The 23,498-nt window shown below is 40.6% G+C and overlaps 2 protein-coding genes across 2 annotated transcripts in view; one reads left to right on the top strand and one right to left on the bottom strand.

Annotated features, from left to right (window-relative positions):
- Positions 1-10,674: 10,674 nt before the first annotated feature.
- Positions 10,675-13,036, bottom strand: LOC141410002 (uncharacterized). The gene is made up of 4 exons (XM_074036563.1): positions 12,928-13,036; positions 12,328-12,598; positions 11,450-12,228; positions 10,675-11,002 (listed from the first exon to the last, which is right to left on the bottom strand). The coding sequence occupies exons 1-3, from the start codon at positions 13,034-13,036 to the stop codon at positions 11,592-11,594; spliced, it is 1,017 nt and encodes a 338-aa protein (XP_073892664.1). The 3' UTR covers positions 10,675-11,002; positions 11,450-11,591.
- LRRC8C (leucine rich repeat containing 8 VRAC subunit C) overlaps positions 11,945-23,498 on the top strand; it is a 96,664-nt gene continuing 85,110 nt past the window's right edge. The window contains exon 1 of the mRNA XM_005542791.4: positions 11,945-12,119. The gene's annotated coding sequence lies outside the window, so the exon portion shown is untranslated. The remainder of the gene's footprint in view (positions 12,120-23,498) is intronic.

The raw sequence follows: 23,498 nt of genomic DNA, 5'->3' as shown, positions 1-23,498 counted from the left end.
AGGTGATTTCCTACGGGATCTACAGAAATTCAGTCATCATATGTGTTATAAAAAATGCCAATGCAGGTTTAAATCCAGGTAAATTCAAATACTTCCAGTTAAAAAATGTCAGTACTTCCTTTTAGCTACTTGAGATTTCACAAGATCAGGGGATTCATACTTGCTTCTCTTAAACCTCTTAATTCACTTTAGATAACGGAAACAGAAAGTAAGTTCTACTCAACTCTATTCTTCAAGGTCTTAACAGAAAGAGAGGAAAATATCCACCAATCTTCACAAAAGTTTCTCAGCAAAGACCATGATGACTCCTCATTTTCTTGTGAAAATGGTGTCAGGGGATGCTAGAAGTGAAACTTGCTTTTGCATCTGAAATGTGTATCATACTATTTGTTTTCAGTAGCCAGGACACTGCATAGATCTAACGTCGCAGAGAATTTTGCATGAAACCTTTCCATTGCTATTTTTTATAAATCATTTTGGAGTTTGAGAGGCTAGGCAGCAAGCTATAAAGGTTGCATATTAAATGATTTCCTCATCATCCTAAGAAATAATCATACAAGATTTTAAAAATTCCTTTCCCCTTAAAGCACTCAGAAGTCTTGCACCACTCCCCACCTCACCCTCCTTGGGAAACTGGAGAGGCTGAGCTGCCAGTCTGATCTGAGGAAAAGTATTGTGATGTGACTTATAGCCTAGGCAACATCACAATGTGCCCATCTGGGGACTCTGGAAACTGGGCAGTTTGGGGCTGACAGTAATACTCCTTATAATCACGAAAAATGGAAACATCCTCAGGTAGAGAATAGGTAACTTTTAAAATATTGCTGCTCTTTCCTCTCTCTTTGGATATAGACTTAAAGACACTCAACATCTCTTGGTATTTGTTTTAGGTTACTAAAAGATTTTTCAAGTGCAACTATGTTAGGAGTTTGGGATACAACAAAACCTTATGTGAAACATTTCCAAGTGGCATAACTAGAATGTCTCCCTACTCAAAATAGGCTATATGGTATCTTTTTTTCTCCGTCAGCATGGACTGATGGATACCAATTCACCCTTAATGATCCTGAAATATATTCACTGTAGAGAAATGAAGATCAAAAACATTGTATATGTGAAGATAATTAGGTATGAAACTCCAGATAAGCAACATTGTTTATTTTTGTTTAACACTCTAGGGGAAAAAATGACATTTTCCAGCAGTTTAAAATACTGTGATGTTTTAAGATAGAAAGGGCATGATAAGAGTGTGGGCTTTCGAGTCAGGCTGTCTGGGTTGTACTCTTGGCTGTGCCACCACTAGAGCATGAGGCTGGGCAAGTGACATTACCTGTATGTACCTCAGACTCCCTATCTGTGAAATGGGAATAATAAGATTACCTCTGTTATCCTGTTATTACATGGATGTAATGAAATAATACATGTAAAATCTTTAACATCATGCCTGACATAGAGTAAATCCTCAACAAATGTTAATCAGCTACCTTGTCTGTATCATTCAAATCACGGCAGCAAGTTGTCAGCCTACCTCTTATAAATGTGCAGACCTGGTTGTTTTCAAATCAATACTGTTATACTTTAAAGTCTCTGACAATTTTTCAATCAGAAAGTGTTTGCTTCAAAGCAAATGATCAGAAACATTATTATAGAAGGTATAATTCTGAATTCTGGTTAAGCCAATAAAATGAATAGTTAATATAAAATGGTATCAGATCAGATGTAAATAGCTATTATCTGGAGCATTTTACAAGCTAAAGAATATTAGAGACACTTAAGAGATCAGAGATGTTTTCAGTCTCCTAAATGAGACTATAAGCTGTTTTCATGTTGTGGTTAAAGACTCCTCCTTTTGGTCACTGGAAGCAGTTCATCTTATCTGAACCCTAGTGTTCTCCTCTATTTTTCTTTTGGAAGCTATCAATGCAACTAACTCAGACACACACACACACACACACACTCTTTAACGTAACACGGTAATTCCTTTTCACGGAGAATTGATTTTTTAAATAATTTTTCAAAATAAAATAGAATATTAAATATTGTCTCATCATTGTAATGAAATGTTATCATGCTGGACTTTAAATTTATGGTGGCTTTTCTTTGAAATTCCTTAATCAGAGTACATCACTTCTAATAGCTCTCTATTGAATCTTCCTCAGAAACAAGGATGGAAGACTATAAAAAATGCCACGAGAGGCCAGGCACAGTGGCTCACGCCTGTAATCCCAACACTTTGGAGGCCGCAGCAGGCAGATCGTGAGGTCAGGAGATCGAGATCATCTTGGCTAACACAGTGAAACCCCATCTCTACTAAAATTAGAAAAAATTAGCCAGGCATGGTGGCACGCACCTGTAGTCCCAGCTAGTGGGAAGGCTGAGGCAGCAGAATCATTTGAACCCGGGAGGCAGAGGTTGCAGTGAGCTGAGATTGCGCCACTGCACTCCAACCTGGGCAACAGAACAAGACTCCGTCTCAGGAAAAAAAAAAAAAAAAAAAAATGCCACAACAGGCCTAGAAAAGCATTCATATGAGAGAATATTCATTAGATCAGGAATGATTCAGCGAGGGCGAGCAGATAAGGATATCAAGTTATCCCATCAATTTCCACCTAGTAGAGAGGAAAAAGCTAGTTGTTGTGAAGAAATGTGGCGGCTCTGAAATTTTCTTATCCTTGGAAACTAAAATATTAGCCTGCTACACTTTCTTGGATGCTGGTATAAGACATGAAAAGTCCTGGGTCAGAGACAAAAGAAAGTTTACTACTCACTTCAATAGCAGTATCCAAAGTATCAGCATTTTTCTATCAGTTACTGGAGACCCACTTCCCACAGGGAGAAGCAAAGAGAGCCAGAAAGCACCTAACTCCACAGTGGATTGTGCTATAGAAGAGGAATCCTAAGCTTAAGGAATGTCAACTTTTTATGAGCAGTAACTATGCTTCCCATTTGCTTTGGGGAAAAACATTATCTTTATTATACTGGACAGTAAACATGTCTGGCTTTTGCTCCACAGAAAGACATTATCTCTATCTTTCAAGGCTGTTCACTGTACAAACATCCTTGAACATTTATTTTGGAAGAAACGGTACAAAAACACTAGAGACCCATAGAGAACTGTCTTCTAACAGTCACCAATAATAGACTATTCTATGTCATCTTTTTTGTGCTCAGAATATGTGTGTGTTCTATATCAGTTTCAGCTATTTCTGAAAGGATGTCATGGAACCCAGAGGCTAACAAGAGTATGTAAAAGCCAGGGAACTATTCCTCAGTGTAAAGGAACAAAGCTGCACTATTACCAATGAGAATGGGTGCTCTTTGTCCTATTAAAGATGACAGGCACTCCATTATGGCTGATGTTTGTAAGGAAAATAGCTGAAGAAAACATCTACCAAGAGGCCTTATCTTGACAGACATTCATTAAAAGTTATAGAGCCCACAATTCCCTTCTCTTTCCAACACGAAAAGTCTTATGAAGGCTCTGCAGTCTTTAACTCAAAAATAACAAAATATTCTATTCTGAGGAATTTTATTCTTTTGGAATGTTGATAGGTGTAATAAAGGAAATAGCTCCATGGCCAAGTGAAGTTAAAGAAATGCTAGGTTGAGCAAAATTTAACAAGTATTTTTAATACAGGACTTCTCAAAGCCCTAAGCATACTAATATGCATTGTGAATCTTCAAGGAGGATACAGTACTTCTCAAACAAATTTGACCATAGATTATTCCTATTTCTCAGGACATCTCAAGGGGTAGAGTTCTATGGACAGCTTAGAAATGCCTCACTAGAGGACTGGCTCTCTCAGGGGGAGTGGATGGTGGAAGACAAAGGTACTTCGGGAAGATACTGGCTGACTGGTCTGCCCTGCCTCTAGACAGAATTCCTGTGGATAGCAGCTAGCAGCGATGGATAACTTCCTGCTTCCTTCATTAAATGCTGGTGATAATATCCATTATTGACTGAAATCTAAGGAAGATAAACGTGTATAATTTTAAGATCTATGTATATTCTCATGCCAAACAAGCCCTAAAAAGACATCTTTCCCAATCCTCTCACTTTCAGATGAGGACTGAAGATACAAAGACATTAAGAGATTTGTCCCAAGTCACAAAGTTAGTCAGTGAAAGAAGTATGACTGGAATCCAGGTCTCATCAATTCCAGGTTATGTTCTTTTCACTAACAGCAAAAGTGGCCATTAACACTATCACTGATACTAAGAAGGGAAATCAGGCTTTGTTGTTGCTGATGTTGTTTCCTAAAGAGATTCAGGAAACTAAGAAATAAGCTCCAAAAACGCTCAAAAAAAAAAAAAAAAAAGGAATCATACCTCAGGATGGGTAGTGGCTTTCATGGAGAGAGCATGTGGGCATGGCTATGGCATTTCCTAAACATACAAAGCACCGTCCACAATAATTTTTCAAAGAGAGAATCATGTTTATGTGCGTAACAAGAGCATCTTCAATTTCACTACCCTGATAAGTTTTCCTGAGCCATGGATCTTCATGTCTCAAAGAGAGGACAGTTTCTCATTCAAAACAAAGATACAATTGCTTAGGCTTAAAATTAGATGCTTTGTCAGGGCTGATGCCACTGAAATTTGAGGCAATTCAATGTTAAGTTGTGATCTGAGAGGCTCTATGGCATATTGTGTATGCATAATAAAATATGGTGTTAGGAAAAGACTGAAAAATTTGAGCCCTGGAAAAAAATCAGTCACATTCTTAAGGAGATATTATTAATGTATTTTTAATCCAAAAATTTCTAAACCATTTAAATGTTCCATTGTCTTTAGAATAACTCACTTCATGGGTACAGCCAGTCATTTGTAGATTTAATTAATAAGTTAACACATGCAAACTTTTTAGAACAGTAGCTGCAGGTGCCGAATACATAAAAGCAAGCAACTATTCCTTAGTAACACAGTTATAGCAGTGATATTTAGGTGCAAAGAAGTCAGTCCTGACAATACAAAACTTTTTACTTTAAACTTCCACTACATACGTGTATAGGAAAAAACTCCTATATGCTACTACTCACATCAATACTTTTAGCCTCCAAATGTGTGGGGTTTTCCTCACAATAATTCAGTTCTCCAGTGGACACTGACTGGTATCCTATAATTTAACTCAGTTCTGATATTACCTGAAGATAGCATTAGACCCCACAGGCTAAGGGCTCAGTCCCCAAGACTGCTTCCCCATCCCCCAATTTCACATGCCAATCATAAGTGGCAGGTTCCCATGTTATATTAGGATATATACCACTTCTGTCCAACTTGGCTACAAATCAAGGTTCCCATAACTCCTCCTCAGGTTTAATCATTTACTAGAATGGCCTATAGAGCTCAGGAAAAGCTTACTTTCTAGATTACTAGTTTATTACAAAGGATATATTAAAGGATGCAAATAAATAGCCAGATGAAGAGATACATAGGGTAAGATCCAGAAGGGTCCTGAGTATAGAAGCTTCTGTACCTATGGAGCTTTGGGGTACACCCACCCCTACAGCAGGTGAATGTGTTCTTGTTCATCAACCTGGAAGGCCTCTGAACTCCATCCTTTTGGGTTTCTATAAAGGCATCATTACATAGGCCTGATTGATTAAATCATTAGCATTGGTAATTAAGTCAGTTTTCAGTTCTTCTCCACTCCCAAAAGGTCAAAGGTCCAAGTGGGGCTGAAAATTCCAACCCTCTAGTCTACACACACACACACACACACACACACACACACACACACACACACGTTTAAGTTTCCATAGCAACCAGCTCCCATCCTGCAGTTATCTAGGGGCTTTCCAAAAATTGCTTCATTAACATAAACCCAGGTGTGGTTGAAGGGGACATCTTATGAGTAACAAAAGACACTTTTTTCACCTTTATCTGGAGCTATTTCAGGAACTAAGAACAAAACCCAAATAAAATCAAAAATGATCCTATAGCTCTAATCACTGAGGAAATTACAAGAGTTTTAGAAGCTGTAAGCCAGGAACCATAATGACCAATATATATATTTTTTTGTTATATCACAGTATAATAATATTTCTCATGTGAAAGTTACTTATCTATCCTTGACCCGCTCTGAACAATAATTCTAAGAATGAGACTCTCTCTCTGGTTATAGTTCATGTTGCCTTAACTCGGAGCCACAGACACATTATGATCTTTCATTAAGAAGTTTGCTTTTAGTCATAAAGTGCTTTTCAATTAAAGAGTAAGCTGTAAAACCAGCTCATGAAGGCACATGTGGGATATGAGTACACTAGTGGAAAAAGCACAAATCAATGCAATTTTGAAAGACTGAAAAAGTACATTATTAATCTTACTGAAATAACTGATGGGTTCCATTTAAAAATAAATACTCCTTTCCTATAGGATTAAGTAGTGAGTAAGCATGAGAACCCTGAAATTAGACTTGCCTAGGCCCAAATCACAACTCTTCTACTCACTGGTCATGTGACCTTTGGCTAGATACTGGATTACAATGGGCCTCTGTTTTCTTATCTGTCAACAGAAAATAATACTGCCTGTGTAATAGATAGCTATGGTGAATAAATGAGACAATGCATATAAAGCTAGTACACATTGAGCATCCGAAATCAGGTGCTCCAAATTTTCGAACACTGACATGATGCTTATAGGAAATTCTCATTGGAGCATTTTAGACTTTTGAATTTGGGATGCTCAATGGGTAAGTAAGTATAGTGCAAATATTCAAAATCTGAAATCCAAAACACTTCTGGTCGCAAGCATTTTGGAAAACAGATATTCAACCTGCATTTAGCACACAGTGTGTACCTCATAAGTGTTTATTCTTTATCATTTCCAAAGAAAATTTCACAAGTTAGTGGGATCAAACAATTCTGTCTTGGGGTGGTAAAATAAATAAGGTTGGTTTTAGAAGAATCTGATTCAAAGTTTTATAAAATCTTATTTTTAGGTTCTTGGTACAGTAGGGAGCAAAAAGGGGTGATTCCTTTCCTTCCTATCATAAGAGTAACAGCTGACACCTCTCCAACAAAAAGCAAATTAACAAGAGAAAAGCATAACAAATTTATTTGATCATAGTTTTATGTGACACAGGAGCCTTCAGAATGAAGACCCAAAGATATAGGGGCAACTATTCCTTTACTAGAATTTTTATTTTTGATTTAGGGTCTCACTCTGTAGCTCAGGGTGGAGTGCAATGTCCTGATCATAGCTCACTGTAACCTGTAACTTCTGGGCTCAAGTGATGTTCCACTTCGGCCTCCCAAAATGCTGGGGTTATAGGTATGAGCCACCGCTCTTGGCCCATTTTTATGCTTAGGTTCAATGAAGTATGGAAAGCTGTGTAGAAATATGATTGGACAAAAGGGGTATGATCCAGTGCTAATAGGCTGAATGGGGAAACCCAGCAAGGCCTGTCCAGATTTCTTCTTGGCCTTTCTATATGACATTCCTTCCTCCCAGGTATGGGGTAGGACCCCCCTAGAATGAGGGTCTTAATTTCTTTATGGCCAGCGGTTAGCAAGAAAGAGAAAGGGAAGGGAATGAGAAGATCAGAGTAAATTTTTTAGGCTTTCAGGCTGGTTTTGGGGAAAAGGTTCTGGTTTATATGGTCCGCCTCAGGCAAGAAGGATTCCAGTTTCTATGGCTTCCTTTAAGGGAGAATGAGAGTGAGAGACAGGAGGGCAGGAAAAAGCTAGACAGAGACTTTGCTTCTGAGGCTGCTTTTAAGTCCTTCACTTTGGGGTATCATTTTTAGCCCCAATAGACCACCCTCTCCTCTGGTACAAATTCAACTACCATTTTGGGGTAAAGTCCACATTTGGCAACATTACCTCTCAGGCAACTTTTTGGGCAAAAGACATTTTCTAGGGAAGGTTTCATTTTTCCCTGTCTTAGCATTTTTAATGGCATAGAGTCAAGGATTTCAAAACTATTGCTTAAGGTAGCATTTATCTTGCAGGTATTAATTCAGAAAGTGCTAATGGTTGCAACAGTGTAAACAGCTGGAACTTAAAACAACAACGATTTCTTTTAGCTCAGTTTCTTCCCACAAAGCTCAGAAATGGTCTGGGGAGCAGATGGGCACGGGATGGATAGAGAATGCAGTGTAAAATCCTGCTGGTGGTTTTGGTTTAGAATGTAGATTTTACTTGCACTCTTACCAGGCAGGATCAACTGAAATCAAATGTAAAACAAAACAAGAATAGCAGGTTGGTCTGAAAGAATAATCCCAGCATTGACATCATCAGGGTTTAAGCAGATACATATACATAATACATAAATTTAGTATGAATTATTTATGAGCTAAAGGGTTCAGGTTTTAGCGCCTGTAGAATAGTAAGAGTTATATTGAAAGTCAGAACCAATGCAAGAAATTGAGACATTTAAAAACTCATTATTTCAATATTTAATATCAGGTCCTGTGCAGGGTGTCAATAATAGACATAAAAGTGAATCAAGATACAGCCCTGCCCTGGAGAGGCTCCCAGACTCTGTAGTGAAGAAGCATGTAAAGAGACAAATGAGAGCATACCATGGTAAGTGCTGTGGTCACACAAGGAAGGGTTACACTTGCCTAGAAACTGTGGAGGCTTCATAGAGAAGGTGACTTTTAAATTATGCCTTCAGGCCGGGCCTGGTGGCTCATGCCTATAATCCCAGCATTTTGGGAGGCCAAGGCGGGTGGATCACCTGAGGTCAGGGGTTTGAGACCAGCCTGGCCAACATGGTGAAAACCCATCCCTACTAAAAAAAAAAAAAAAAAAAAAATTAGCTGGGCATGGTGGTGGGTACCTGTTAATCCCAGCTACTCAGGAGGATGAGGCAGGCAGAATTGCTTGAACCTGGAAGGTGAAGGTTGCAGTGAGTGGAGTTCACACAGAGTGAGACTCTGTCTCAGAATTAATTAATTAATTAATTAATTATGCCTTCAAGGAATAACTCAACCCAGCCCTAGTTTTCTTACAGCTAACAACAAAACAACAATATAACATAATTGCTGTTATCATACAACCCACTAGAGGGGTTACAGATATTCTAAGTCTCACCACAACCCTAAAAGGTAGCTATATTCCAATAGACGGATGAGGAAACTGAAGTTCACAGCTAGCAATACAAGAGTTAAGCCCAGACCTATTTCATTCCAAATCCCTTACCACAGCCCCACACGGCCCAGAAATATCTACTTCTGCTCCTATCACCAACCTGTACATGGTTATCTGATAATTACGTAGAGTCTTTAGTGTTGGAACTACTCACTCTGGAAGTCCAATTAGAATGTCAAAATTTAGCCTAAAGAATTGGGTATAAAGTGAAAGGTCAAGACAGAGACTGTGTACCCAGTTCATCTAGCTCACAGTACCCTCTCCTTTCTGGAGATGTGCTGAACTTTAAGCACATTTACTTCAAAATGGTTTATTCTGGTTTGTGTGTATGCGTGATTCCCTCTCCCATGAACTATGAACACCCTGAAGTCAGAGAATAAGCCTTGTACTTATTTAAGACCCTCCCTCAAGTTGACTGATTGCTAATTCTCCCAGTCCTTTACAGAGAGCTTGCTAAGTGTGGATGTTGATGTGAATTAGATGGACTGAGATGAGATGACTAGGTTTAAGGTTTACATGCTACAAAATAAGAAAAAGTGAACTAAGCTGTGTAGCATAGTTTTTAGACTAGTAGCTTTCAAGCATTAACGTGCATGTGAATTACCTGCCTACACGTGAAAAACTACCCAGTTGATCCAATTAGAAGGCAGACACAGAGTAGCCAAAAGTATTGCAATAAAGCAACTTGGGGTGGACTCAACTTGCAGGGGATTCAGATCCCAGGTTTCCAAACCTTTTTGCTATTCCTGGTTCTTTTGCTTTCGATGAAGAGTAGTAAGTACGATAGTAGCTCTCATTTACTGACTACTTACAAAGTGCTTGGCACTGTTCTTGGTGATTTGAGCATATTAGCTAATTCTCACAGCACCCTGTACTACTATACCTATACTGATGATAAGGGGATGTGGGTCGGGGGGAGGGGGCAGGTAAAAAGAACAGTAAATTTCCTAAGTTTAAACTGGAAGAGCGGGGATTTAATCCTGGTTCACCTGAGTACAAAGTCTAAGGTTCAATGGTTCCTTGACACTGGGTAGCAAGGGAACATTTCAGGGATGCCTAAGCTTGTGGTCAGGTGCCAGTGGTACAAAGCCAGAAGTGTATTAGAGAGCCCTTGCAGAATAAGGCCCTCCACAGGAGGGTTGTAACCTTGGTACTTCTGTGTTTAAATTCAGGTAAGGTCAGAGCCTCACTGTGTTTAAATTCAGGTAAGGTAAGAGAATTGAAGAGGTAAAACTACCTTAGAGAGTATTGCTGCATCTACCCTGGTGACTTACAAGGTACTTGAATTTTTTTTGTTTGTTTGTTTTTAAGCAAATTGCTAAAGTTAGCCTTTGCCTTTTTCCTCCAGACTCTCTAGGAATTTTTCCCACCTGCTGACTAGGAGGTAAGCCACGACCTAAATTTTTGTCTTGTTCTAGGTTAATTAAGACTGGTGTTAGATTCAGCTCCTAAGGCCTAAGAGAATTTAAGATTGTCTTCTGGGAAGGACACCCAACAGCAGCACTGGAATTGGAAAAAAAAAGTGTAGGATTTTGCTGAGTGAGCAGGGGGAAAGCAATGTAAAGCCCAGGAGAATATCTTTTGAACAAATGTCCTTTTCATTTTGGTTTAGAAATAGAAACATAGTAAAAGGAGGCGACTGCTTTCTGAAGGCTTGTAGTATGAAAACAGGCCAACTGGTCAGCGACTAGTTGTCTATCAGTTTCTCTACTCACATACATCTGTCTTTTCCAGACTGCCAGTGCGGAGCACTAGTTTGACTTTGGGTGCTCTTCAAATAGCTGGCATTGATAAGGCATTCCCAGAAGACTGTTACTTAGTAATCTTGTCTGTACATTTTTTCACTGGGAAGAGATTTTCCATACAGAGAGCTGCCAGCTTTCAAGACGTCAGTTTGCTTTTTCATCCTGAAATTGGGTAGGAAAACGGGGAGAAGAAAAGCACAGTTCAGATCAGTCAATGAGGGAGAACCCCTCCCCCCATACTCGCTAAATAACAGGTGGTTTTGCTGTGCACCTTCAACTCCTTTATGCGGGAGCTGTAGGCGGGGCATTCCAACTGAATCTCCCTGGAATCTGCCGCTTAGCCCGTCTTGCAGGGGCGGTGCAGTTGGGGATTCCGGCCTGAAAGGAGACATGGTTGTCAAGGGGCTCAAGAGCTTCGTGATCCAAGGATATTGGGTTTTGCTTTTCTCCTTCTCCATCTCCCTCAGTGTATCCCACCGTCCCCTCCCCACCCTTCTTTTAGGAGGCCTTCGCTTCTCCTGTGGAGGGGTTATCTTCATCCTGACCCTGGCCTTCGGAGGAGTTCCCAGAAGGGCTATTTTTAGTGGTGGCTGCTCCCCTCTAACTTACCCCGGGGGAGGAGCTGCGGTGGCTGAGCCGACGCCTTCGCGCACAGCCGCCTGTGGTTTTCCGCGAATTGTTAGGGATGAGTGGTGGAGGTGGTATTAGACGCAGCCGAATCCCCCCACGCAGAGCCCGCCAGGTGGGCGTCTCAGGGGTGGGAGTGGCCGCGTCGCGAAGCGGAGACAGGATTTGTCTCCCAGTCCTGGAGAAAGCCCCCGGCGGCGGGCGGCAGCCCTCGCTGGCGGGTCCTGGGCGCGGGGTGGTCTCTGCAGGGGAGGAAGTTCCCGGGCAGCGCGGCCTGCGTCACAGCGGGGCTGGCACCGCGGAGTCGACTCGGCTGGCGGTAGCGACCCCAGGGCCGGGCGCTGGGCGGCGCTGGCTGCCGCTGGCCCAGCTGCGCGCGGGGCGGTGCTGGAGGCGGCTCCGTCCGCGGCCGGGGAGGCGGAGGGGAGGAGGGCTTGCGGGGCTGGGGCGTTAGCTGCGTCCCGGCTGGAAGCCCGCGAAGAGAACGAGGAGGAGGGCGCCGCCGTGGCCGCGGCTGCAGTGCTCTGGCGCTACAAGCCATGAGCAGCGGTCCCGCGAGAGACCCCGCCGTCGCTGGCAGCCGCTGAGCCCGACCCCCAGGCAGCTCGCTGCTCCCTAGGACCCTCTGCAGCCGACACCCTCGCGCCCGGAGGTAAGGGCGGGGGATCCGCGGAGGGATGGAGAGGGGCAGCCCGCAGAGGGCCACCCGCTCGGTCTGCCGGGCGCGCCGCACCAGGACTCGCCCCGCCTCACTCGCGTCCCTGCCTCCCCCCGGCTCTCAGTCAGAATGTGGTTGCCCGCCCGGCATGTGGTGCCGGGAACCATCCGCTACTGCGGCTCAGGAGCCCGCCAACCCCTACCCCACCCAATCCACGCTAGCCCCGGCGGCCGCGCGAGGACCCCAGCCCGGCGCCCAGCGCCGCGCGGCCGCGGCAGGTCGTGCAGACTGGGCACGGGGGCGGGGGGCGGTCCGCGAGGGAAAATGCGTCCGTGGCCGGGGCGATCGTCGTTCTTTCCTACCTCGAAAATCCCTGAGACCCCGGGGCCTGTCCTTTCCGGTCTGCCACCCCCCTGCCACCTCCGAACCCTTGAAGTTAGCACTTTTGGGGAGGTAGAGGAATTGGAAGGTTTCTCGAAGAAACGTGAGAGCACCGTGTGCTCACCTGCAGGACTGAAGGGGAGGGGGTTCAGCTCGATCGGGCGGGCCCCAGAAGCCAGGTGTCTAGGCCAGCGGTTGAGGCCAAGACCGCTGCCTTCATCCCACGCCGAGGCTCGCTAATCTTTCCCTTTCCAGCTGGTTCCACCAACGAGATGATTAGGGATGGAGTTAGCAACTCAGGAGCGTTAGGATGTGTTCTGTGGACGCGAATGCCTTTCTTTTCTCCCTCAGCCAGTTCTTCCCTCCCCAACCCCCCACGCCTGCCCGGTATACAGCAAAGTCCAAACAGTTTCTTCCAAACCTTGCATCCTCCGTAGTTTTGCGATAGCCGGACACCTAGCCCGCATCCTAATGCGGATATTTCGGAGTGTTACGGCCAAACTTGCCTTGGTTTCAAATTCCTTAAGCATGTTAAAGCCTCAGCAAACGTTAGGAAACATTTTCAGGTTCCCATCCTCCTTAAAGTAAAAAATAAGAACCAATCCATCTTTGTGGGAGTGCCGGCGTTAGGCACGGGGAGGCTTGAATTACCTCCATTTAAAGCAGTCTTTGAGGGAAGGAATAGGTAAAGGAAATTACGGCCCTATTTAAGTCACATACTTCTTTCGCGGTAGTGTGAGAAATGTAGCCTTAACCAACAGTCACATTTCCCGACAGGTATGTGGTGGTTTCCCAAAGCATGGATGAGGCTTCAGCGTGGGCAGGTCATTAAGATGTCATTTAGACGAAAAAGGAGTAAAAGTGGAGTAGTCCTCTTGGTTAGCACAACGCTACAAAATCTCTCTGGCGAGAGCCAATCATTTTTATACATTTATACATTCTGTTTATTTTTAAATAATTTGTTGAAAACCCAAAACATAATCTAAACTGCACAAAACTTGCTCAATTCATAAACAATGTGTTAAGTGTGTAAACAAACATTAAATATATACAGCTTTAGTCTAGGATATTTGTATTTCTTATGACTCGCTTTAATAGGGAAGGCCAGGGCTATTGGTTTGCTTTCCTCTGGAGTGATTAACAAATTCTGTCTTCGGGTCAGTTTGTTGCCTTTGAGGGGGATGTAGGGCAGTTTTGCAAAGATGGATATTTGCCATGGTTCACTTAATAGGTTGGCCACAGACCGGACTCATCAACCCAAGAATTGTATCAGAGATACCAAGCATATTTAACAATTTTCTTATTAATAAAATCAAGCCTTTATTAATAGTACTAATCTATTATTTCTCAGATTAAGCACTTTAGTGAAATGTGTTTTTAAAAGGGAATGCTTTTAGTGAAAATAATGCGTTCGGAGCTGTAAGATAAATGAATGAAAATGCTGCACTTTATTTCCATGAAGTTTATCTTTTAAAAAACAATACAAAGTTAGAAATATGTTTAACTCCCAGGTGTTCAATTTTTACCAATTTATGATTTTTAATAGTCTATAGTATTATTTATAGTCACCTATAACATTATAATAGAGCAAGCCCAGGTTTAAAATGAAATGAGGTGGAAACTATATTTTGCCAAGAATTGTGTTAACGATTTAATATGGTACATTTCTATAACATAATGTAGCTGCATGCTAGATACCTAATACACATTATCTCAGGTTCTTACAACGAACCCCTAAGGTAGATGGTACCATCTACATTTTACAAAAAAGGAAGTTCAGAGTTTCTGACTTGGCCAAAGACTATACAGCTAAGTTAGTGCCTAAATGAAGTCAAGCCTCCTTAGTCTTAATGATATACTGTTTAAAAAAATTATTCAAAGCTGCTTATTTTTTCTATATAAATTTTTTGTTAACTCACCATAATGACTATATGAGGAAACAGAGATTGTAAAGTTTTCTGCCCAGCATTTTCCGTATAACAGAATTCCAATTCTGAATCAAGGCCATCTGTTTCTAAAACCCATGTTCTTGCCACTGATTTCTATTAAATGACTGATCCAGAGCTTAACCTTAGCGGACAATTTACTCCTGCCCATCAGCTATTATCGCTGACATGACAATGATGGTCTCATGGGCTGTAACACACTCCCAAGATTTTATACTTCATTTCTGGAGTGTTGGCTGTATCTCCAATTCCAGATCACTCATGAAAGCATATTACAACTAATGAGGGTTACATAACCATGGAGGTATCCTTGAATCTACTTGATTCCTTTTGAACTATAAATCATTCTAGTTTGGCATGGAGTAAAGAGAATGGCCTCCAGAAAAAGCTGCTATCAAATTCGGACTCTACTGTGCAGTAGGAGTGCAAATGAGCTCAGATTATTCAACTTCTTTGAACCCTGGTTTCCTCTTATATAATGGGATTAATAAAGCCTCCTTAGCTGGATCACTGTACGGATTACTTGTAATAGTGCATGTAAAGGACAGCTTCTGTCACCCAGTAGGTGCTCAGTAAAGATAAACACCAGTGTATCGTAGCACTGGTAGAAATTTCTGCTGTATTTCACTTTATGTATATTTTACATGCATGTAGTGATTAGTCATTGCTATCAGTGATTCACTCTTTATATGATTATACAAACGTGTAATCTGATTCTTAGCATCTTTAACTTTTGAATCACATCCTTTTTTGTTGTCTTGAGTCAGAAACATGTATTCACATTCTGTAGTTTTTCCTTTGTTCTTACTCTTTTATTTTATTTTTTTTATTTTTACTTTACTAACAATATGTCAATGGATCAGAATTTGTATTTTTTGGCAAACATACTTTCCTGTTTTCTGCCTCTCCTGATCTCGTAGCCTTGTATATCACTCAGGGTACCATGACAATGCCAGTCTCTCCCCACCACACACCTCACCCTTGACCAAGTCTCCAACAGCTGCAATTCTGCGTCTCCTACAAGGCTCAGCATAAAAGCTACCTCCCTCATGAGCCTGCCTGTTTCCCTCCAGATCCTTGTCAGTTCACTTATAATTCAGACAACACGTACGCCTCCAAAAGTGCTGGGATTACAGGCATGAGCCACTGCACCCAGCCCACTCCTAACGCTTTTTAAATTTTTTTTAAAAAAATGTTATTTTTCCAGGTAATACATTTGAAAGACTTTAAACTCTTTGATGTCAGGGATTTTTAAAAATTTCTTTATATTTTTGCTTGGGATAATACACAGATGGTTTCTATTTCCTGAATGAGAGACAAATCGGATATTCTTAGATCCTTACAGTAAGTAGGAAAGACACCCAAATTGTTAGTGGCACCTTCTTTGTTATCTTGAGACTTGTTCAACCCAGGCTTCTCCACTAGTTTAATTGGTATTACATTTGCTGGAAAGCTATCATTCTTAAACAAAGCCTTGGACATTAGGTACCATGTAAAATAGCTATGTTTCATTAATAAATTGCTTCCATGGTAATATAACCTCATTAAGTTGCAAATATACTGAGTATGTCAACCGTATTTGAGTCGTTTGGTAGTTTAGATGGGTCATGGTCCAAATGTACTTCTTTAAGAATAAAATGTACTTGAGGGGAAGGAACACCTACCTCAGAGAAGAGGTTGAGATAATGAGCAAGGAGGATTTCAGACCACTTTCACTGAAAGTAAAACTCAGCATGGCACAGTGTGGAGGCTACAACCAGAAGTGGCCTTCAGAGAGAGAATTAGCACAAGCAGAAGACCCACTCTGAATATGACTCACTATACATATGAGGGGTAGAAAAATAAAATGGAAGAGGTAAAATAAACGAAGCATAACTGTAATACTTTATGACTGAGGCCTGCTAGATATTGGTCATTCTTGGACTGTAAAAGTAGAAAAGAGACTGTGGGGTCAAGATGGGCAAGAAAGAGAAACTAACGTCGCCTTGGACATCTAGCGCAGCAACAGACTCCCACTTGCTCGAGGGCCAGCACAGAGCGACAAGAGTGTAATCTCAGAACTTTGTTTGAAATACATAGTTTGGCAGGAATATATTGAAAATTTCCTAATGATTACAAGATAGAGAATGTCTAAGCTCTTTTCCAATATCAGGTATAAAACACAAAACCCCAGACTATCTACTTAGGAGTATAACATACCATCACAAATTTGAGGAATGAATTTAGGATCATTTTCTGGTATTGGATGGGTGTTCTTTTAAAATATGGTTGTAAGTCTAACATTTGGTGTATCTAACCGAATGTTAATTGATAGAGACAAAGTGATATGGGTTCAGAAAATAGAATTCAGAGAAGAAAAGGAAGAATTGGCAAAATCAAAAAATCAATTTTAAGAAAAATATGGTAAAGCTTAGGGAAGTAACTGAAAATGTTCCAGATGACCAAAGTATTTTGAGTCAAAGAAATCCAGGAGAGCTATATGTTCTTTAAAGAACCTTTCTAAGGACTCAGAAGAATAAAAGCTCTTTCCATACCAGAAGATGTTGTGAAGGTAAAACAAGAAGGAAATTAGTTTGTCTAAAACAAAAATCCATCCTAGGGCCGGAAACACTAGAGAGAACATAGTGGAGCTGATTTCATTTCTCAACCTTTTTTTGATTATTAACCTCAGTCTGTGAACCCTTTTTCCGTGAGTTGTAACAACACAGATACACTGTGTTTATGAACTGTGACTCTTTGGTGGATCACAAACCATTATTTAAGGTTTTGTTACCCCGCCTTCACCTCAACCAATTTTTCCTAGGGGCAAGATTGTCCCCGCATTGAGAACACATGGTGTAACATGATTCTATATGATGTTTAAAATCACAAAAGAGCCATATAAAACTTAAAGACATGAAAAATAGTCAACATATCTATGTATTTTTTGTATGAATATATACAATACCTTAATTTACACGTCCTCTGGAACTAGATTACTTTTTTTGCAAATAAAGCATACTTTATTGACCCTTCAGCTGAAATTTATATGTAAAAATGTAAGGTTTCTAGTCCCAATTTTACATTGACAAAATTATTAAATTCATAAAGTTGTCTCTCAAATCCTCCCCTACCTGCATCCTTTTATTTCCTGGAAGGGAAGCCCTCCCTAAACTTCAGACATTCAACATCCTTTATATATTTCTGTTATGCTGGAATGCTGTGGTATTATTCATTCTTTTGACTGATCAATTGTATGAGTATAAATTGGTTTGTCTCTATTAGAGAATTTATGTTTTAAACTGTAATTTTATTTATTTATTTATTTTTGAGACGGAGTCTTACTCTGTCTCCAGGCTGGAGTGCAGTGACGCGATCTTGGCTCACTGCAACCTCTGCCTCCTGGGTCCAAGCAATTCTCCTGCCTCAGTCTCCAGAGTAGCTGGGACTACAGGCACAGGCCACCATGCCTGGCTAATTTTTTTGTATTTTTAGTAGAGATAGGGTTTCACCACATTGGCCAGGATGGTCTCGATCTCTTGACCTCGTGATCCACCTGCCTTGGCCTCCCAAAGTGCTGGGATTACAGGTGTGAGCCACCACACCCGGCCTACTTATTTATAATTATGAAACACTGCGTTCCATAGCTAAGAGATTTCAGTTCACAACAAGTAGATCTGTGGGGAGGAGAAGAGAGGGCCTCTGAAGAAATTCTCAGCTTTCTCATGTTTAGTGCTTTGCTCAGGTTCTTTAGGTAGCATGAGCCTATCGTGGCAGCTGTGAGGACTAGAGGAGCTTGTCTTCTTTATATATTGGCTGCCTTCAGCATCTGGAGCCTGGCATGCTCCCTTCCCCCAAAACAACTCATCCCTCATCTCTTCCAGCTTTTATTTAAACCATATTCTTTTCCTTTACCCTCAAACCTCCAGAAATATATTTGTTTTTACACATATTTTCTCTGTTTAATTTTTGGAGCTACACTGAAACTGCCACAAGGGCAGAGGCCATATCTGTGTTGTTCACTGCCATATCTGCAGCACTTGCAAAGTGTCTGGGGCATAGGTGCTCAATAAATAATCATGTCATAAATATTTAATGACATAATTTACAGTAACATTTCTTACCTATTTGGAGTATATCCATTGTCTTTTCTACTATTTTAGATTTTGATGATGAAATTTGAAAGTATACTTAGAAGTCATACTTCTTGATAGGGACATTAAGAGACATGTAAATATTTCTATATGTGATTGAAAAGCAGGAGAAAGTATATAAATAATTATAAATTAAGAGCAAGCGTATAAAACATGAGTTAAGACATCAAAGTAAATCCTAGGTAGCAGTCACTAAATAAACTAAAAATATGAAAACTCATGCATCTTGTCAGTTCTCCTTATGTTTTTTGTTTTTTTTTTTTTTTTTTGAGACAGAATGTTGCTGTGTTGCCCAGGCTAGAGTGCAATAGCATGATCTCAGCTCACTGCAACCTCTGCCTCCTGGCTTCAAGTGATTCTCCTGCCTCAGTCTCCCGAGTAGCTGGGATTACAAGCGCCTGCCACTGAACCCAGCCAATTTTTGTATTTTTAGTAGAGACAAGGTTTCACCATCTTGGCCAGGCTGGTCTCGAACTCCTGACCCCATGATCTACCCGCCTCAGCTTCCCAAAGTGCTGGGATTGCAGGCATGAGCCACTGCACCCAGCCTCTCCTTATGTATTTTAAGAACTTATCAAAATCAACAAAAATTACTAACTTGTCTTTTTCAAATATCTTAGAGATTTATGAAAACTAGAAACTGGCTCAAATATCTTTTTAATATGAAAGATATACCCTATAAATCTAACTTCTGGGAAACTACTGTAGAGAAATTACTATGAAAATGGCTTCATTAGCAAAACATTGTCAGGCTAATTTATATTATCTCTTGATATTAGCAAGGTTCAGTATAATATGCTTATCAGTAAAGTTAGGAGATACCGTCCAGCACACATAACTTTCTAGTTAGTGCACTGCTATGTGGATAACTGTGACCAGAAAGTAGTTATCAACGGAGGAAGTAGCAGCTGGAGGTATGTCTGGGTTTGGATGAGTTGGGTGTTTTAGAATTTTGTCTGAGGATCTGGATGGCATAATAGAAAACATGCAGGTCATATTTATATAAGTGACTTTGTGGTGTATAGAGTGCTTGATTTTGAAGCAAGAATTTGAAATGAGTTTGGCAAAATAAAATATATAAAATTAAAATGAAAGGAAATAATCAAAGACAAGCAATTAAATTCATTTAAGGGAAGCACAGGGTGGTACATTGAATAAAACTAAGCAAATGACGTAAATATACTACATTTGTATTTATTTTGTTAAATTTGTTACTGTAGTTTCCAGTATTTAGAATAGTGTATGACATGGAGCAAAGGTTTAATAAATATTTGCTGAATAAATATGTTAATATAATGTAAGATAAAGGAAGACAACATGCGATTAGAGCAAAAGTAAGATTATTCCTAAGGGGATGGAAATGCGTAACTACTAAACTGTTAGAAAAACCTTTTGGACAAATAATTTCTGAGCATGTGTTAAAATTTTATTTGTCTTATATGTAAAATATTTGTAGTAGATGGATTCAAAAATTCATTCTTGGGGAAATTTGATAAGAAAAGTGAATGGTCAGATATAGCTAACCTAGATTAAAAAAAAATGTGGGTTCAAGGTCACTAGACTTTTCACTGACACCTAACAATTTGACTGGATGGCTAGGTAGCTGGTTTCTAAGAACAAATGTTTCCCTATTAAACTTAATCAGAAAATTGCTTAATTATTAGGAATATGTGTTTCTTCATAGAAGGAGATTGTGAATTCCACCTCACAAATAGGTTCTGTTCCTGATCAAGTTAGGCACTTTTTCTTTTTTTTTTAATAGTCACTCAATTTAGACAGTCTTTGCAGGTCTGTCTTGGTCAAGGAAAAGTCTATCCTTTTACGTTTTTGCGTTAGGGTCATTGAATTTGGTACCTACTCGTTAACTTTTAGGAGTTAATCCAAAAATAAGGATTTTAGGATTCCTTATTTACACTTTACATCCAGAGTCACAGTTACAAGCACTATTTATATAAACACTGATAATACTTTGAACTGGTTTTCTATGGCAGGGAAGATTTTCGAAGCATAATCTAAACTAACATAGTGTCAGTGTTATCTACTTATATAGATATAAAGTAGGGCTTCTATATTTCTGTGTTCTGTTCTACTTAGCATGCTGTGTTCTGTTCTACTTACCTTTGTTTTAAAAGGTCCCGCAAGAGGAGCTTATTAATCCATTTAAACGATCTTTTTGTGTGATCAGCGCATTTGCTGCCATATGATATTGCACAACCAGTAAGGCCAGTGAGTTAACATCTTTGTGGAAGCTTTGTAAAATCCTTGAAGTTGTGTTTTTTATTGCTTCTTTCACACTAGAAGTACTTTTTATAGTACTTTCCTCTCAGCTTGTCTACTCCAAGGCCAGAACTCAAAGAGTATCTAATTTATCTCCATCAGATTTTGCCTCTAGTACTTGTAACTGTAGTATCCCTATTTTCTTGATGACCCATTTTACCCTCCTCAGATTCTTATCCTGCTACATAGTTATATTCCTTACGGCCTAAAAAGTTGAGATTCTGTCGGCCATAGAGTAGATACCAGACTAGTATCCGGGAGGATGTTCTGTGCATTGCTACAATTTAGGTAGTGTAGCATTAATACCTTAATAGGATTTTTATGTCAGACTGAATTTATCTCTAAATGTGACGCTTTGGGCACAGCATGTTAGAAATTAGGTTTATTCATGGCTGGGCACGGTGGCTCCTGCCTGTAATCCCAGCACTTTGGGAGGCCTAGGCAAGTGAATCACCTGAGGTCAGGAGTTCGAGACCAGCCTGGCCAACATGGTGAAATCCCACCTCTACTAAAATATAAAAATTGGCCAGGCACGGTGGTTCACGCCTGTAATCCCAGCACTTTGAGAGGCCAAGGTAGGTGGATCACAAGGTCAGGAGTTCAAGACCAGCCTGGCCAAGATAGTGAAACCCCATCTCTACTAAAAATATAAAACTTAGCCAGGCATAGTGGCACACACCTGTAATCCCAGCTACTCAGGAGGCTGAGGCAGAGAATTGCTTAAACCCAGGAGGTGGAGGTTGCAGTGAGCTGAGATCATGCCACTGCACTCCAGCCTGGGCGACAGAGCAGGACTCCATCTCAAAAAAATAAATACATACATACATACATACAAAAGTTAACTGGATATGTTGGTGCACGTCTGTAATCCCAGCTACTCGGGAGGCTGAGACATGAAAATCACTTGAACCCGGGAGGCGGAGGTTGCAGTGAGCCGAGATCACGCCACTACACTCTGACCTGGGTAACAGAGTGAGACTCCGTCTCAAACAAACAAACAAACAAAAAGGTTTATTCAATTATATACCAGTAGGAAGGAGGATATATTCTATTCTTTTTTGTTGTTTGTTTGTTTTTGAGAGAGGGCCTTGCTCTGTCATCCTAGCCAGAGTGCAATGGCACCATCTTGGCTTACTACAACCTCTACCTCTAAGACTCAAGCCATCCTTCTATCTCACTGTCCAGAGTAGCTAGGAGCACAGGCACACACCACCATACCCAGCGACTTTTTGTAGAAACAGGGTTTCATCATGTGGCCCAAGCTGTTCTCAAACTCCTGAGGTCAAGCAATCCACCTGCCCTGCCTCACGAAGTGCTGGAGTTACAGACATAAGCCGCCATGTCCAGCTGGGAGGACATACTAATGAACCTATACAAATAGCTACATTACCAGGAACAGTAAAGGGTCTCAATGTGTATAGTAATGACTGCCATTCTGCATAGTTTTGTGGACTGGGCAAACCTATTTATGTCACATTTTATAGAGAGTTGCAGATTCCATGATAGTGGAGTTATCTACAAAAAGTTGTGTTGCTTTTAAGTACGGTAAGAATAAGTAAAGTTTATCTAAATGATCATTAACAAAAATGAGTTATGTTTCTATATGTTTACCTCTTTGAAATTCCATTTTGAAAGGATTATTATGTTCTCCTGGGTATTCACTAGTTTTTGTCACAGCTTTTCCTGTTGTCATTTCATACAGGATATTTTCCTTCAGAGTGATAGAATACTCGAAATTTTGTGAGTTCCAGAATTCTAGAGCATGTGCTCATGCTGTGTAGTATTCTGAGGAATATAGCCCCTCACCCTCTACAACTGGGCTTCTGACATATATGGTACTATTTGATAATATACCAATCAAACATTTGAATTGTGATATAGCTGTAGGCATAACCAATGATCAGAGATGTTTAAGTTACAATTTTTTTGTTTCAAGTTTTTAAAAAATATAGCCTACAAATGCACTGAAATAACCTACTAAATTAAGGATTAGAGATAATAATCTAAGAAGAAAAACAGGGGCTTATCAAATACCTCTCAAAAAATAAAACATCAATGGTGGGATAGCTTTGTATCAATTAATTCCTGAGTTTATAACAATTATAAACTGACCAAAATATCAAACCCCACTGTTTTTTATTTAGTTTATTTATTTATTTGAGACAGGGTCTTGCTCTGTTGCCCAGGCTGGAGTGCAGGGGCATGATCTCCGCTCACTGCAACCTTCACCTCCCAGGCTCAGGCAGTTCTCCCACCTCAGCTTCCTGAGCAGCTAAGACTACAGGCACGTGCCACCGCACCCAGTTAATGTTTTGTATATTTAGTAGAGACAGGGTTTTACCATGTTGCCTGCACTCGCTGCCTGCTGTGGCCTCCCAAAGTGCTGAGATTACAGGCATGAGCCACAGTGCCCAGACAAAACCCCACTATTTAAAGGCATGGGAATGAAACCAAAGCAAGTAGAAATGGAGGGGAACTGATCCTGGCCAGAAAGAGACTCCACTGGATGAGATTTAAATTATGGCTTTTCTCCTGAAACCAGTACCCAGTCCATATGGTCTACAGCTACTAACTCTCATACCTGACACTGCAGTCATACTGACTTGAAAAGTCTGAAGGTGGAGTTTGAGCCTTGC

The sequence above is a fragment of the Macaca fascicularis genome, chromosome 1 (genome assembly GCF_037993035.2).
Source record: "Macaca fascicularis isolate 582-1 chromosome 1, T2T-MFA8v1.1".
NCBI lineage: Eukaryota > Metazoa > Chordata > Mammalia > Primates > Cercopithecidae > Macaca > Macaca fascicularis.
This window is presented reverse-complemented; position numbering and strand designations above follow the sequence as displayed.